The following is a 13,797-nucleotide window of genomic DNA, read 5'->3' on the forward strand; positions in this document are numbered from 1 at the left end:
CCCTGTATCATTCTTTCGAGCGTGCCTCACTTTTCGAACGCTCTTGCAGAATTTACTCGAGGTACTTCGAATACCAGAGGCGAAGTTGCCACCTTTCTTAATGGAAATAGAGTGTCGCCAGTCGAGAGAGGCAAAATAAAGTCTCTCTGACAATCGTCGTCACGTGCATTGTACAAAAGAATTCCCTGAAACATTTCTACGTGCCATTTCTAATTTTCTAATAGCATATACGAGACACTGGAAACATATAAAGTATAACGTAGAGATGCTAGAAATATATCGCAATAAATCGTGCAGTGTGTACAGAAAGGGTGGCAACCCTTAATTCGAAGGAAGCTCTCTGAGAAATGCGAGAAAATATTTGATATATCTCGTATCATCTGGTGCGTTATTGAGATGAGGTGATAACAGCGTTTTCTGCTGCAATTTTTATCGTGCATCGCGTCACCATTGCCACGTCCATCATCCCAGCTGACGAATACGCGTCTCGAGCGAAACGTGAGCAAATGAAACAGCAATTGACGAAACCTCGTTGCAAAGCAACTGATGATAACCGTGGAATGGCTTGCAAAATCGTGCCACGGTCGTTCAACTCGATATCGCGGATATCTGCGTTTCGTCTGCCACTTCCGGCCGCGCGGAAACCGCGCGCGATCGAACCGCGTAGACGCGTGACTTTTGCACGTACGAGTGTACTGATCGCGTTTAATCTGTCTGTAAATCGAGACAGGACGAGGTAACGCAAGATCGACCAATCTGTTTATCTCGATCGTTGAATCGCGTCGAATCGCACGCTCGATAAGCCAGCCACGATCGAGACAAAAAGTTCTAATATTAACCAATGACCAATCGCGCGTAATTACGAGCAGATGGCGATTTGTCATTGGTGCAATCGTTCGCGACGAACGCGTAGAAGTTTTCTAACCGCGTTTCCTCGACTTACGAGGGACCATCGTTACTTCCGGGTTCTCTAAGGCCATCGAGCGCACGCGTGTCGTGCATGCGCGCTGCCAAAAATATTCGAACCGCCAATTATAGAATGGCACATGTATCGTCTCGACGTGGCTAGATAAACTTTATTGCGCAGCGATTGTCGAGCAAACAGTCGAATGCGACGGTGATTATCTACATCTTGGTCATCGTTGTTGTTTATCGATCGCACCAACTCCAGGAGAGTAAATAATTTCCATTCTTATCGGATTCACGATCCGTTTCGACGCGTTTCGTCAGACCTCTGTCCTTTCTCCTCCCTCCTCTTCTCGATCGTCATTCTTATTTTTATCCAATTACTTCAGCAGCGGAAAAAAACGGTAATTAAAATCCTTTCGTGTAAAAGCCAGCTGATATGATCCGCCAGTGAGTTACAGTAGTTGTTGTGTTGCTTTTTAAAATTATATTTCATGCAATGCTCTTTCGATTTCCCTTTCTGTATCGAAATTTGCTAGATGCAAAAATTACTGGTAAATAGAGTGGTACCTGCAACCAGTTAAAATCCTTTCGTGCAAAATCCAGCTGATATGATCCACCAGTGAGTTACAGTAGTAGTTGTGTTGTTTTTTAAAGTTATATTTCATGCAATGCTCTTTCAATTTCTCTTTCTGTTCGTATTATCAATCGAAATTTGTTAGATGCAAAAATTACTGGTGGATAGATGAGTACGTGCAACCAGTTAGAAGATTAATTCTTTTCTTTCTCGCGTCGTATCGCGAGTTTTGTCATTCCTCTTACTTCTTATCAACGCCTCCCTCGTTATGTTTGCCACCGCGTAAATGTCCGCGTGTCGTCTGTACCGAAGAAAGAATGATAAAAGGAACGGGCGATAACCCAACGGCTGGTGAATAGAGCATCGATTCCTACCAACACGCAACGGCGTAGAAATACTCGAGTTCGCGTGACTCGAGGAACGAGAAAAAAAAAAATAAAAAGTGATGTGATCGCCAGCCTCAGCGAATTCTGCGACATCCACGCGAGGATGTCAGTTTTGTATAGTTTTTCTTCGTCCCGTTGCAACGGGGAATAAAAAGACACGTGGTAGAAGCAGATTCTCAGTTATTTCGTCCATCAAACAAGTTGGAGCTCGACTTCGAAGTCCACTTCGAGACCAGCCTGAATATTAATTTCCCATTCGCGTAATCTGAACTTACATAATCGATTGCGAGCGATAACGCTGCTCTTTTATTACGAACGCTTTGTCCAACCCCTCGCGAATCAATACGAGCGTGTAATCGTCCGCTATCGATAATAAGCGACGTTTATGTGGACAGACAGATCAGCAGCCTTGAAATGTCTCCACTTTCGCCGCGTTATCCGAAGGGTGGGAACATAAATCGAAGGTAATCTTCGAAACAGGTAAAAAGGAGGCGTCGATACACGTGTACTGCTCGTTTCGATCGTGGATGGGAATGTACGCACTCGATCCTCTTCTTAGATTTATCACGGCTGTCAGAAACGTTCGGTTATTTCGAGCGCGCTCGAGCGACGCCAGCTTTTCCGCTATTCAAGGTTAATGAACGCAGGAAAAAGTGTTTGGAGGCCCGTAGGCGGAAGTAATCTCCGTGTATTAGGTCAACAGAGAAAATGTTTCGATTAACGGAGCTGGGCTGATTCAAAGAGCCAAACGAGGCGCCTGATTCAGCGATTCAGTTGATTTCCTTGATTGACGAGATGCTTTTGTAGCTCTCCTTACATTTAAGGTCGTATTCTCTCTCCTACATCTCTTTGCTGGGCAAACATATTGCTCAGAGTTATTTAAATCAGGAATTACACGAATATCTTTTACGAATTCGTCGCGTGATTGTTACTAAAATTAATCATCACAGTGAAAGCTTGGTAATTAATTGGAACAACATCCTCTAAGTTCTATTAGATATGCGAAACGTTGCGTTAACCTCAACTACCAAATATAAGGACACTCCTTTGATTTCGACGAATTAATTGCAATCAAAAAAGTGAAATAAAACAGCGATCATCTTAGTAATAATCTTAATGAAAAAAATTCAAAGCACGCAACGATTGAAATCCTTAAGTTCCCTCGCAGAGTAAGCAGAATGCGAAACGAGTTGTGAAGCATTAATAGCGATAAAGAAAAGTGGAATAAAATTGCGATCACCTTAACAGCAATCTCAACGAAGAAAATTCAAAACACGTAATGATTGAAATCTCAAAGTTCCATCGCAGAGTAAGCAAAATGTAAAACGGGGTGTAAAGCATTAATAGCAATAAGGAAAAGTGGAATAAAATAGCAGTCAGCTTGATAACAATTTTAACGAAGAAAATTCAAAACACGCAATTTAATTCAAACCCTGAAATTCCCTCGCAGAGTAAACAGAATGTAAAACGAGGTGTAAAGCATTAATAGCAATAAAGAACATCGATCAACTTGATAACAATATGAACGAAGAAAATACAAAACACGTAACAATTCAAATCTCAAAGTTCCCTCTTAGGGCAAGTAGAATGTAAAACGAGTTGTAAAGCATCAATAGCAATAAAGAAAAGTGGAATAAAACAGCGATCACCTTAATAGTAATCTCAAACGAAGAAAATACAAAACACGTGACAATTGAAATCCTGAACAGAAACGAGTTGTAGAGCATTAATATCGCCAAAGAACAACGATCAGCTTAATAACAATTTTAACGAAGAAAATACAATACACGCAGCAATTGAAACTCTGAGGTTCCCTGTTAGAGCAAGCAGAATATGAAACGAGCTGTAGAGCACCAGCAACGTTCTCCCAGGTGCGTTGACCGGCGGGGTTCACCGAGATCTGAACGATAGAACGAAAAATCCAATATTCATTAATGCAACGGCCTAATAACGAGTCGACCGCGGGCGCTGCCCGTTTCGCCGGCTACGCCTTTGCGGGTGAGAAACGGGACGTCCGCGGGCATGTAACGTACAATATAATACCGGGCACGCACGTCGTGCACGTGCGTGAGCTGACCTCGCTCTGGCCACGCACCTCCCGCATGGCTTTTCAGCGATTCGCGTGCTGCGATGCTTAACGAGGAGACCTTCGCTCGCTCGTTAGATCGCATTAGCCAGAGCGAGACGGAGCGGGACGTTGGAAACCGCGCGTGTGCCGCGCGCAAACCAAAGAGATCCGCGTGGCAGAGAGCCTTCCTTTTAACCCCTTCCACGGATCTCGCGATCGTCCCATCGATCGCCTCGCGAAACTACGCTCTCGTCGATCGTGTCCTTTCTCCCGTGCGATCGTTCGACGCCTTCGAATGATTCACGTGCTGCGGTTACGCTTTTTTCACGCGACGATCGCTCGATCCCTCGCCCCTGCACACCCTCCCCTGCAGTAATTCAATTATTGTTACGTCTCACGCTGTGGAAACTGTTGCACAAGCTTTTATCACGAAACTATAAAGCAGCTAGCGTGAATAAACGAAAAAATGAATTTTTTCTTGTCCAGAGAAATTCTCGCGAAAGGAGAGGGATATTTTTCAAGGAAATTCTAGCCACTCGATCGTTAGGGGACTATCTTTCAATGTAGATTCGAGGAGGAAGGTTGGTCGAAGGGTGGTTAGATGGTGCGAGAGTGTTAAGAGTTTCTATTCAACTGTTACGATTTCTACGAATTTCAGAGCGGAATTTAATTATTATTACTACTGCAGTAATTGAATTATTATTACGTCACACGCTGTAGAAACTGTTGCACAAACTTTTATCGTTTTTCAGAGAACGGAGCACGGTTTGTTCGAATTATTCCAAAAGGTCTACGACTTCTTGAAAGAGACTTCATGTTGGAAAGCACGTTCGTTCGGATGCTGCGGAGATTCTCTGAAAAACGATCGACAATGGTAACGAGAACTTGTCGAGAGCTGATATAAAGTCCAGCTGGGGATTCCATGATCGAGGGGAAAAAAAAGAACGGTTGCTTACACGAAAGTATCGCTGTCTAATCATACGTATTTCGAAACGTACGTTTACCGTCGCAAATTACTTTAGATAGCGGCCAATAATATTTCTTTCGCTCGCCTACTCAAGGTTTATCGAACAACAGGAAAAACGGAACGTTTCGCAGCCTTTCATACGTGTCCACCCTTCAATTATGCGAGTGTATAAATCTTGGCCACTGGGCTCTGTGCAATTCGAAGCGAGCCATTACAGCCGTGCATTTACATTCGCTAGCAGGGAAAGTAGTCCCATGGAATCGTCTCGTGAAATCGAAAAATCGATTTTCACTGATGCACAGAGAGCTTCGTCGACGTTCTTGGAAAACCTCGCGATCACCCTGGCAAAATTCGCGGTTTCACTTTCGTCGTTGCGTTCTACAGACTTAAATCGGCTCGCGTAGCCGCCACGCGGTTATTGGCCGCGTTCGTTGGATATTAATCGATTTGCATACGCTAACGAGAAGCAGGAAAAGCCTGCAACCGCGCGACGCGTTGCAGTTTCCTCGTCGACGCCAGATAAGATAATTGATCGTCACCTTGCGAGCCGCGGCTGAACCGTGGATAAAAAAGCGTAAAAAAAAGAAAAATTGAAAGAAATCGCGGGAACGAGAATTGGCGATTGCGCCGCGACGTTTCGCCTTCGACTTTCCAGCGATTACATTACGCTCGTGCAACGTTTCGCAATATCGCAAAATCGAGAAATCAGGCATCGACAGTGCGCTCGCCAAGCAAACCGCGCCAAGGCTCGCGTTTTCACGAGGGGAAAACGATCGTTAACGATCTCCCAGCCGGTGTGGAACTACCGGCTGTGAATTGGTTAAAACGGTACGGCCCTGGGGCACTAATTTCATCATCTAATCTGCGCGGATATCGATAGTGGCTGTTCAAGCCGTTGATAAGAAAAGGCACGGCTATTTATCGCGACTCTCGTGCTACCGAGAGAAACTCAATCTCGCATGGAACAGCTGTTCGCTCTGACAGGGGGAGAACTCGATAGCAACGTCGTGTCCGTTTTAAATAGACTGGCTGTGATCTAACGCGAGATAGAGCGTTTAAAAAATATTAATTACGCGTGCAATTATCGCACGATCCTAATCTATCCGTGTCTCTTTCTCGAACAGTCACGTTTTTCCCTTAAAACAATGAAACGCTCCGACATTAACGATCGAAGCGGGATCAATAAAACGATAAACCAAATAATTCGTCCCAATAAAAACGATGACTCGTCCCGCGTACCCTGCATTTTATATGGCATTATCCGCATTGAATTGCATGAGTCGCGCGAAATGCACATAGATATATGACTAATCGAGGAAATCATTATCATCGTACAGCGATTGTATTCATCGACAGCGACGCGGAAAACAAATATCCTCCCTTGCGTAAAACGCAACGCGAGGCACGCGGCTGGACGGTGCACGCGCGAGGCATCGTCTCGAATGGTTTGTGCTCGCAGCTCGTTTATCTTCGAGCAATAATTTTCGTCGTTACATCTGTTTGTTCCTCTCCTTCGCAGAGTCCTGTGATTCGCGATAGCAACCCATGTCTACGACTTTATCGTACGCCACGTGTCGACGCTCGACTGTACACACAATCAGAAGACGCGCACACGCAACACGATCGTTTCTAACGCGTCTATCCTGGGGCAATTTGTAACGTAGCAGACGCGATAGAACGAGTCACCTGGTCGTGCATGCTCGAACCGCGACGAAATTAAAATTCACCGAGGTGTACGTCGCGTGTGTCCGCCTTTAACTGTGTTGCCAATTCGCCGTTGTATCGATTTGGAATTACGCGTGGAACAATGCCTGCGATACAGGCGAGAAACGTTTCGCCTTTGCGGCTCTCGTGGCCTCGAGCGAAAGGTGAACGATTCTCCGTTCTGGTAAATATTATTGTGAACTTTTCTCGCGGTCGATCGCTCGTTTCTCGAGTCAGTTCTCTTCAGAGACGCAGCTACGCGACAATTTAACGAATCTCACAACGACACGACTGATAGAGTTAATGATACTAAGAAAAACCTAGAGTCAGCTACTGATGCTAATATTCTAAATAAACAACGCGTTCAACGTACACGTGGAGCTATCACTGAACTGCGCAACAATCCTGACAGTTTACAAATGGCAATGGTTATTTCGAGGGCAGCGTTGTTCCCGTGCGAGCGTGCTATTTTGTTTCCTTTTTTCCCTCCCTTTTTATTCGTCGTAAAACGAGGCACGTATCTGCGTGCGAGATCGTTCGCAATGTTTCTGCGTACTCGTGGCGATGGATATTCAGCGTCCCTAACAACAGCTCCCTGGTCACGTTAACGTTACGGCGTACAAACAAACACAACGCGTGCAGCTACTGGCCCATGATATCAGCGTGAAATTTGCATCATTTTCCCCTTTCACAATCGACATTAACATCAAGAGTCTCCACACGGAAGCGATAATGGCGGTGTGGGTCGTTCGTAGCGCTGTGCGCATGCGTGCGCAAGAAACCCGGTCGATGCCAGCGCTATTACCTTTCTGACATTAAAACAAATGCATCTTCGACGATTAATTCTCTTGCAGAACCAAAACTAATACACAGACACCTTAAACGATATAAAAACTCCTGTACTCTAAAATGAATTCATGTGTAAATATCGATCGCGATTGACAGTATTCGCAGCCATCTTGCTTCCACCAAGTCGCTTCAGATACTTTGAGTTTTTCATAAATTATATCAGTAAAAAACGCTCGAGTACTTACATCACAGCAATTCGAAGAATCGCCTCGCACAGGATGCTGCATCAGGTTCATATCGAAGTATCTAACCCTGGTTACCATCTCGTTTGCAATCTATCGTCTTACACAGGCGATTCAAACAGCTCGATCGATGGAGGCACGCGCGATCCCAACATACACATGCAACGCACAACAATCGTGTCGTTCGCGGACAATTATCGAAAATTACTCTCTCAAACAGGCTCACACACACGCACGCGTTCGTCTTCACGATTCAGTGTCGCAAACGTTTCGATAAACGACGATTAGACAGGCAATTTTTCGAATTTAAGCAGCGAGCGCCGTTCAAATGGACGCACGCGTCGCGCACGCCATCTTCTCACTGAGGTAGGTGGCGCGACGTGCGTGCGCGAACAGCTGAGTGGCGAGTGGAATATCTGCGCGAGTCGAGTTTACAGCGAGCAGTCGTTCTGTCCTCCGTACACGACCGAGGCCTGGACTCGGCAGTAAACAGCTGGCGACGCGATGCGTCAGAGCAAAATGTCGAACGGGACTGTGCTGAGCTAGTTGCCCCCCTACCTTCGCTCGCAGTGGCACGGAGTGCAAGAGCTTCGTAACAGCGGACTGTTACCCGAGCAAACTTAGCGAGCGCGTACGCAGTGGGTAATTCCGGAGCGACGCGAGCCAGGCAAGTGTCAACAACTGCGGATGAACGACTGGGATAGGCAACGAAGGTGTGAAACGTGAAAATTCCACGGCGAAAGTGGAGTTTCTTTGTTCCGTGTTTCGATCTCTGCGCACACGTAGCCGTGCGAGTGGCGCAGCATTGTTTGTGCGGTCGGTACGTCACTCTTCGGCGTACACACGCCACGGTGCGACACAAAACCGAGATCCTGGAGCGTCCTGCTTGGTCTCGCGGGTGTTTTCGTCCACGGACAAGCGTCTGATACGTGGGCAGAGTTTGTGCGGCGTCACCAGTCTGGGGAGCGATTTCAAGCGGCTCTGTCGAAGAGAATCCCTTGGCGGAGCTGGTTCGCGGACGCGCGAGTGCTTTGTTTTGACGAGCAGCTGATCCCAGGACCGCTGCTCCGTTTCTCGCGTCGATCCACCATCGCTGTCGTCGCTGTACTCGCTCAGAGTGCGGTTTTAATCGCGTACACTCGCGAATACCACGTTATCGCGCGGCGACTCGCTCGTAAAACACGTTTAAAGGGATCGTGGCAGCAAAAGTGCTCCGTTACATCACGCAGGACGCGTACCAGCGATATTTTCGAGAGCAACAGTGCGACCTCGATGCGGACAGTTATCCTCGATGACGTATCCAACGACGCGATCAAGAATCCGTTTTAATCCCTGATATTCGCACGATTCGCGTTACCCACCGTGTGGAATCTTTCGTGAACTGTGTCAGTTAAGCCTCTCGTTCGCAAAGGGCTGCCTGCTCGTCCGCCTTCGCAACGAAAATCACTCGCAGCCGTCCTGTAAATAACGATCGTGCTTCTCAGCGGACCGTGCGCTACTCGACGTTTTACAACGGACCCTTTAAAACCCCGTGCACAACAGTCGCCTATTAAAAGGCTGTGGGATTTCCAGTTACCAATGATCTCGTGATACAATCGCTACTTCTCCTTATATTCAATCCTCACGCACTCGTTCAAGCGAATCTCCAAGGCAGTGCTCTACGAAACCCTCCCGCTGGTTTTATTCGAATCGATATATAAAATATACACAGATATCGCGTCTGTACACATAGAGGCGTGCACAGTGTGACCAAGTACGCACACGTACGTGAGTGCGTAAACGTAGTTCTCGGGCTTTTTCGTTGCCGCTCGTGTTTCCGTCGGTTCGCGCGCGAGGCGTACGCCGAAAACCTTCGACGACGATAAACAGAGGTCGAGCCAACGGGGTTGAACAACAACGGTGGCGAAGGGAACGTGCGTGCGACACACACGGGAAGCGTGACGCGGCGCCAGGAAGGTGCTGGTCGAACGCGAAGCTCGAGTTTGCGTGAATCGACAACGACCAACGGATTGGTGATCGATGCGGCATAAACCCGAGGGGGCCGTACTCGCGAGCGCTTGGAAACGAGGGGTACGGCCCCGATCGAGCTGACTGCAGGAGTCAGCCTGAGGTGACAACAGCTCCTCTTCGTCGGGCGTCGCGAGCAACGGACGCCAACCAACACCGGATGCCAGTAGGGTCTGTCGGTCGCGCTGGCCGTTTCACTCCTCTCGTCGCACTGGAAGAGGCTTGACTGGCCCGAAAATGTTGTACATATTCCATGTGGACACTGGAACCACCATCACCTTCGACATCAAGCTGGCGCTGCACACGTAAGTCCATCCCTTTTTCCTCTTCGCTCGCGACGTACCTTTGTTTACCTCTGCTTTTTCTGTTTACCTTCGTAATTGGTTAAGATCTTGCGTCATCCGTGTTTCCTCTGGACACGATCGTTCTCTCTCTCTGTTTCGTTCCGTTCTGTGCCGCGCGCGCCTCCATCGATCATCGATTAATTAACAAATATTTACGTCCACTGAGTCGAGCGATATCGTGGACGGAAAAATTTTAGGTTAACCTGCTATTGATCTTTATGGATTTGTTGTGGTTTTATGTGATTAGTGGTCTATGTGATAGACATTTTTTTTTTCTTGTTTCTTTGTTGGACGATGTTGTTTTGAGGTTGCTGAGACGGTTGTGGCAAAGAAACGCGTGTGCAGGGGGTTTATATATAATAAAAGCGAGTACCAAGGGAGCACCAATTACGAGCGTTCGTTTACCTGATTGGCTCAAGTTTGATATCTGATTCCTAGCGTGGAGTAAAAAAGGTCTGTCTCCAAGGTCCGCGTTAGGAACCAAAAAGGGGTATGTTTTATTTGAAGAAAGCAGGAAGCAGTGGATCAACGACTCGACGAGATACAACTCTGAAATACATTAAGAATAAAACTTTCAATAACTAAATATTTCATAAGATTTAGAAGTTCCATTTTCTTCAAGCTGAATATTGAAACGCACCTTATTTTCCTACATTTATTACGTCCACGTATTCATTTGGAAGTTAATTTATTTTGGTAATTTTTACTATATTTCTTTATAGCTATTTTCATATCATTATCGAAGAATAATCTTTGGTTTCGAATATTCATTGATTTGCCAATTTTTACTAGTTCTGTTATAATATATGGAGATAACTTATTTTTTATGTTACAAGGTTACATAGATCGATCGCTGTTCTTCGTTATTTTTCTGGTTCTAAGCGTTTCTTGTGAAAATTGGTTAAGAAAAGATCCCATCGAGATTTGATTTTTCAATTTTTATTCGTTCTGTTACAATATATGAAGTTAACTTATTTTTTATGTTACAAGGTTACATAGATTGATCGCTGTTCTTCGTTATTTTTCTGGTTCTAAGCGTTTCCTGTGAAAATTGGTTAAGAAAAAATCGCATCGAGATTTGTTAGCCCACCAACTCTTCGTCTTTGAAATCTCCGATTCTCAAAGCAATCGCAGGGGCGATAAACCTGGATACCTCGGCTCAGTGAATCCATATTCTCGACTAACGCTTTGAACTGTGCGCGCTTTCTGATTCTCGCGGCTGTTGCGCAGGGGCAAACCGTTCCCAACCCGCAAAAGCTTCGAACCTTTTACCTTTGGCAATCGAGATTTCCAAAGATAGAGAAACGTCACTAAAACTAAAGTAATTGCTCTTTGAAAGCGTCGTTATCGTAACTACACAAACGAGCCATTTATTTTTTAATGACCCAAGTCGATTTGCGTTTGAGTTTGCGTACTATTTTTATTGAATATTTATTTCAGAAAATCTTACTTTGAATTGATTGAATGTTTAAAAATATAAATATTAAGTCAGCCAGATTGTCGTTTGCCACGTGAATTCTAGAAATTCCCACGACTCGCGCGCTGTTCAACGTCAATTATTTCCCGTCGTCCACGTTTATTTCGTTAAACGTGTCGCTCGTTCGCTTTTACTTATTTCGTCATACTTCGTGGACACCCCGTCCGCTCTCCGCAGCGAAACGAACGCGAAGCGGATAATTGCTCGGACGCGGTGCTCCGCTGGTACGTTTTTCACTGGGAAGAATAGCCGCAGCTCTTAGCCGACGATTGTTTCAGCCGAACAAAAAAAAAAACGACGAACCATTAGAGCTTAGCCCAATAAATCCACGACGAGAGCGTTATTTTTTCGCGTCCCACGACCGAATCTGGGCCAAGTGGCGTGGATTCGCACTTCGAAATTCGCGCCGCGTTTATTCAGCCCTCAAAACACTGACGCGCAACCCTGTAAACAATTTCTCTTCCCTTCAAACTTCCATCAAAAGAATTGCGTTACATACAGAGACACGCGTACGCGATTGATTATCAAATCGCCTTAGATTTAAGATAAACGACCTCTCCCTCCTTCGTTACAGTTTTAATTAAAATTACGATGGAAATTAATGGAAGAAAAATGGTATATTAAATATTGAAGTAGCATACGAAGTTATCGTCAGTGTTCCACGGTTAATTACCGCCTTGTATCAAAGGTACCAGGATAAGTATGAGGTTTTTTGCCAAGTATACTCCTGCTACGACCTGTTACACTTATCGTTCCTCTTCTTGCGCGGCTATAAACTTCCTTTTCGTGCTTCGAAGCTAAATTGACGAGTCTCAGTTTCCATTCTCTCCTGCGTGTCGCGTCTTTTCGTATTATTTCTGACATAATAAAGCCACGGTCGATGTTATCCTCGGATCGTGCACCCCCGTGTGGAACTCTCGATCGATGGTTATCGAAGCGCGAGCGCTTGGCTCGCTTTGAACGCGTCCCGCCACGGAAGCTCGTTTCTTGCGCGCAAAAATCCCCAGTTGTACCCACATCCTCTCGCAGCCGGTTCACGCGAGTCGGTTTTTGCGCTGAGCGCCTCCTCTCCCTCAAGTGGAACCCGCTTCCTCTTCTGTCTCTGTCGCGAGGCGAGTAGACGCACGCACGCACGTTAACGCATCGAAACGTTTCGCTCTCGTTTTCTCCCTTTTTCACTTGTTTCCCCGCTCTGTTATCTGTTTCCTTTTCCCTCGAGAGACGCGCGTACACTCCTGCTCGCGTGTCCCACAGCGCGACCACAGTCGACGCGCAGTGGCGTAACTGTTCCTCGATGGCGGGCCACGCGATCGTTTAGCAACTTCCAGCAGCGGCGAGAAGTGTCAAGGATCCGTCGAAGGTGAGGCGAATTGCGACACACAGGCTCGTCTATCGAGCGCGTGTGGGTGCACACACGCCGCGGTCGTGCTCGAGAGGATTTTCTCAGCGAGCGATCGGGGACAAGAGGCGAACTGTGGCGTGGAGAGCGAGAGGAGGAGAACGGGCAAGTGCAGGTGGCTACGAAAATAGTAATGAAATCCGCGTGTCGAACGTGGGCGAGCGTTGGCTCGTCTCGCGCACACGAGTCTGACCTGCGAGCAAAAACTCGGCCAAGTCCTTAATGCGAGCGCTCTGCATCCATCCTTCGAAACGAGTGGGCTTTTGAACACCATCCGCGATGTGACCATCGCGAAACTTCGTTTTGGGACGATCTTCAGTTGTTTCGCGCCTCGTGCTTTGGTTAATCAGTCTTTCTTTAGTCTCTGATGGAGCAGACGATTTCGTTCGCACCCTTAAACGAGCGCTGCCTCCATCTTTCGATACGAGTGGGCTTTTAAATGCCCCTCGAAGCACCATCCGCGATGTGACCATTGCGAAACTTCGTTTTGGGACGATCTTCAGTTGTTTCGCGCCTCGTGCATTGGTTAATCAGTCTTTCTTTAGTCTCTGATGGAGCAGACGATTTTGTTCGCACCTTTAAACGAGCGCTGCCTTCATCTTTCGAAGCGAGTGGGCTTTTAAACGCCTCTCGAGGCACCATCCGCGATGTGACCAATGCGAAACTTCGTTTTGGGACGATCTTCAGTTGTTTCGCGCCTTCTTTCGGTTAATCAATATTTCTTTAGCCTCTGATAGAGTAGACGATTTCGTTCGCACCCCTAAATGAGCGCTGCCTTCATCCTTCGAAACGAGTGGGTTTTTAAATGTCCCTCGAGGCACTGTCCGCGATGCGATCATTGCGAAACTTCATTTTGAGATGATCTTCAGTTGTTTCTCGCTTCGTTTCGATTAATCAGTATTTCTTTAGCTTCTGATGGAGCAGACGATTT

The 13,797-nt window shown here is 46.5% G+C and overlaps 1 protein-coding gene across 2 annotated transcripts in view; it reads left to right on the forward strand.

Moving 5' to 3' along the window:
- The first annotated feature begins 9,580 nt into the window (after positions 1-9,580).
- Positions 9,581-13,797, forward strand: part of Atg17 (autophagy-related 17) — a 58,571-nt gene continuing 54,354 nt past the window's right edge. Inside the window, exon 1 of one of the 2 annotated variants that reach the window (XM_076907960.1) lies at positions 9,581-9,951. In XM_076907960.1, the coding sequence (XP_076764075.1) occupies positions 9,884-9,951 (68 nt within the window). In that variant the 5' untranslated portion in view covers positions 9,581-9,883. The remainder of the gene's footprint in view (positions 9,952-13,797) is intronic. The other variant, XM_076907961.1, reaches the window with a different exon arrangement.

Source organism: Xylocopa sonorina, chromosome 17 (assembly GCF_050948175.1).
Source record: "Xylocopa sonorina isolate GNS202 chromosome 17, iyXylSono1_principal, whole genome shotgun sequence".
Classification (NCBI taxonomy): Eukaryota; Metazoa; Arthropoda; class Insecta; order Hymenoptera; family Apidae; genus Xylocopa; species Xylocopa sonorina.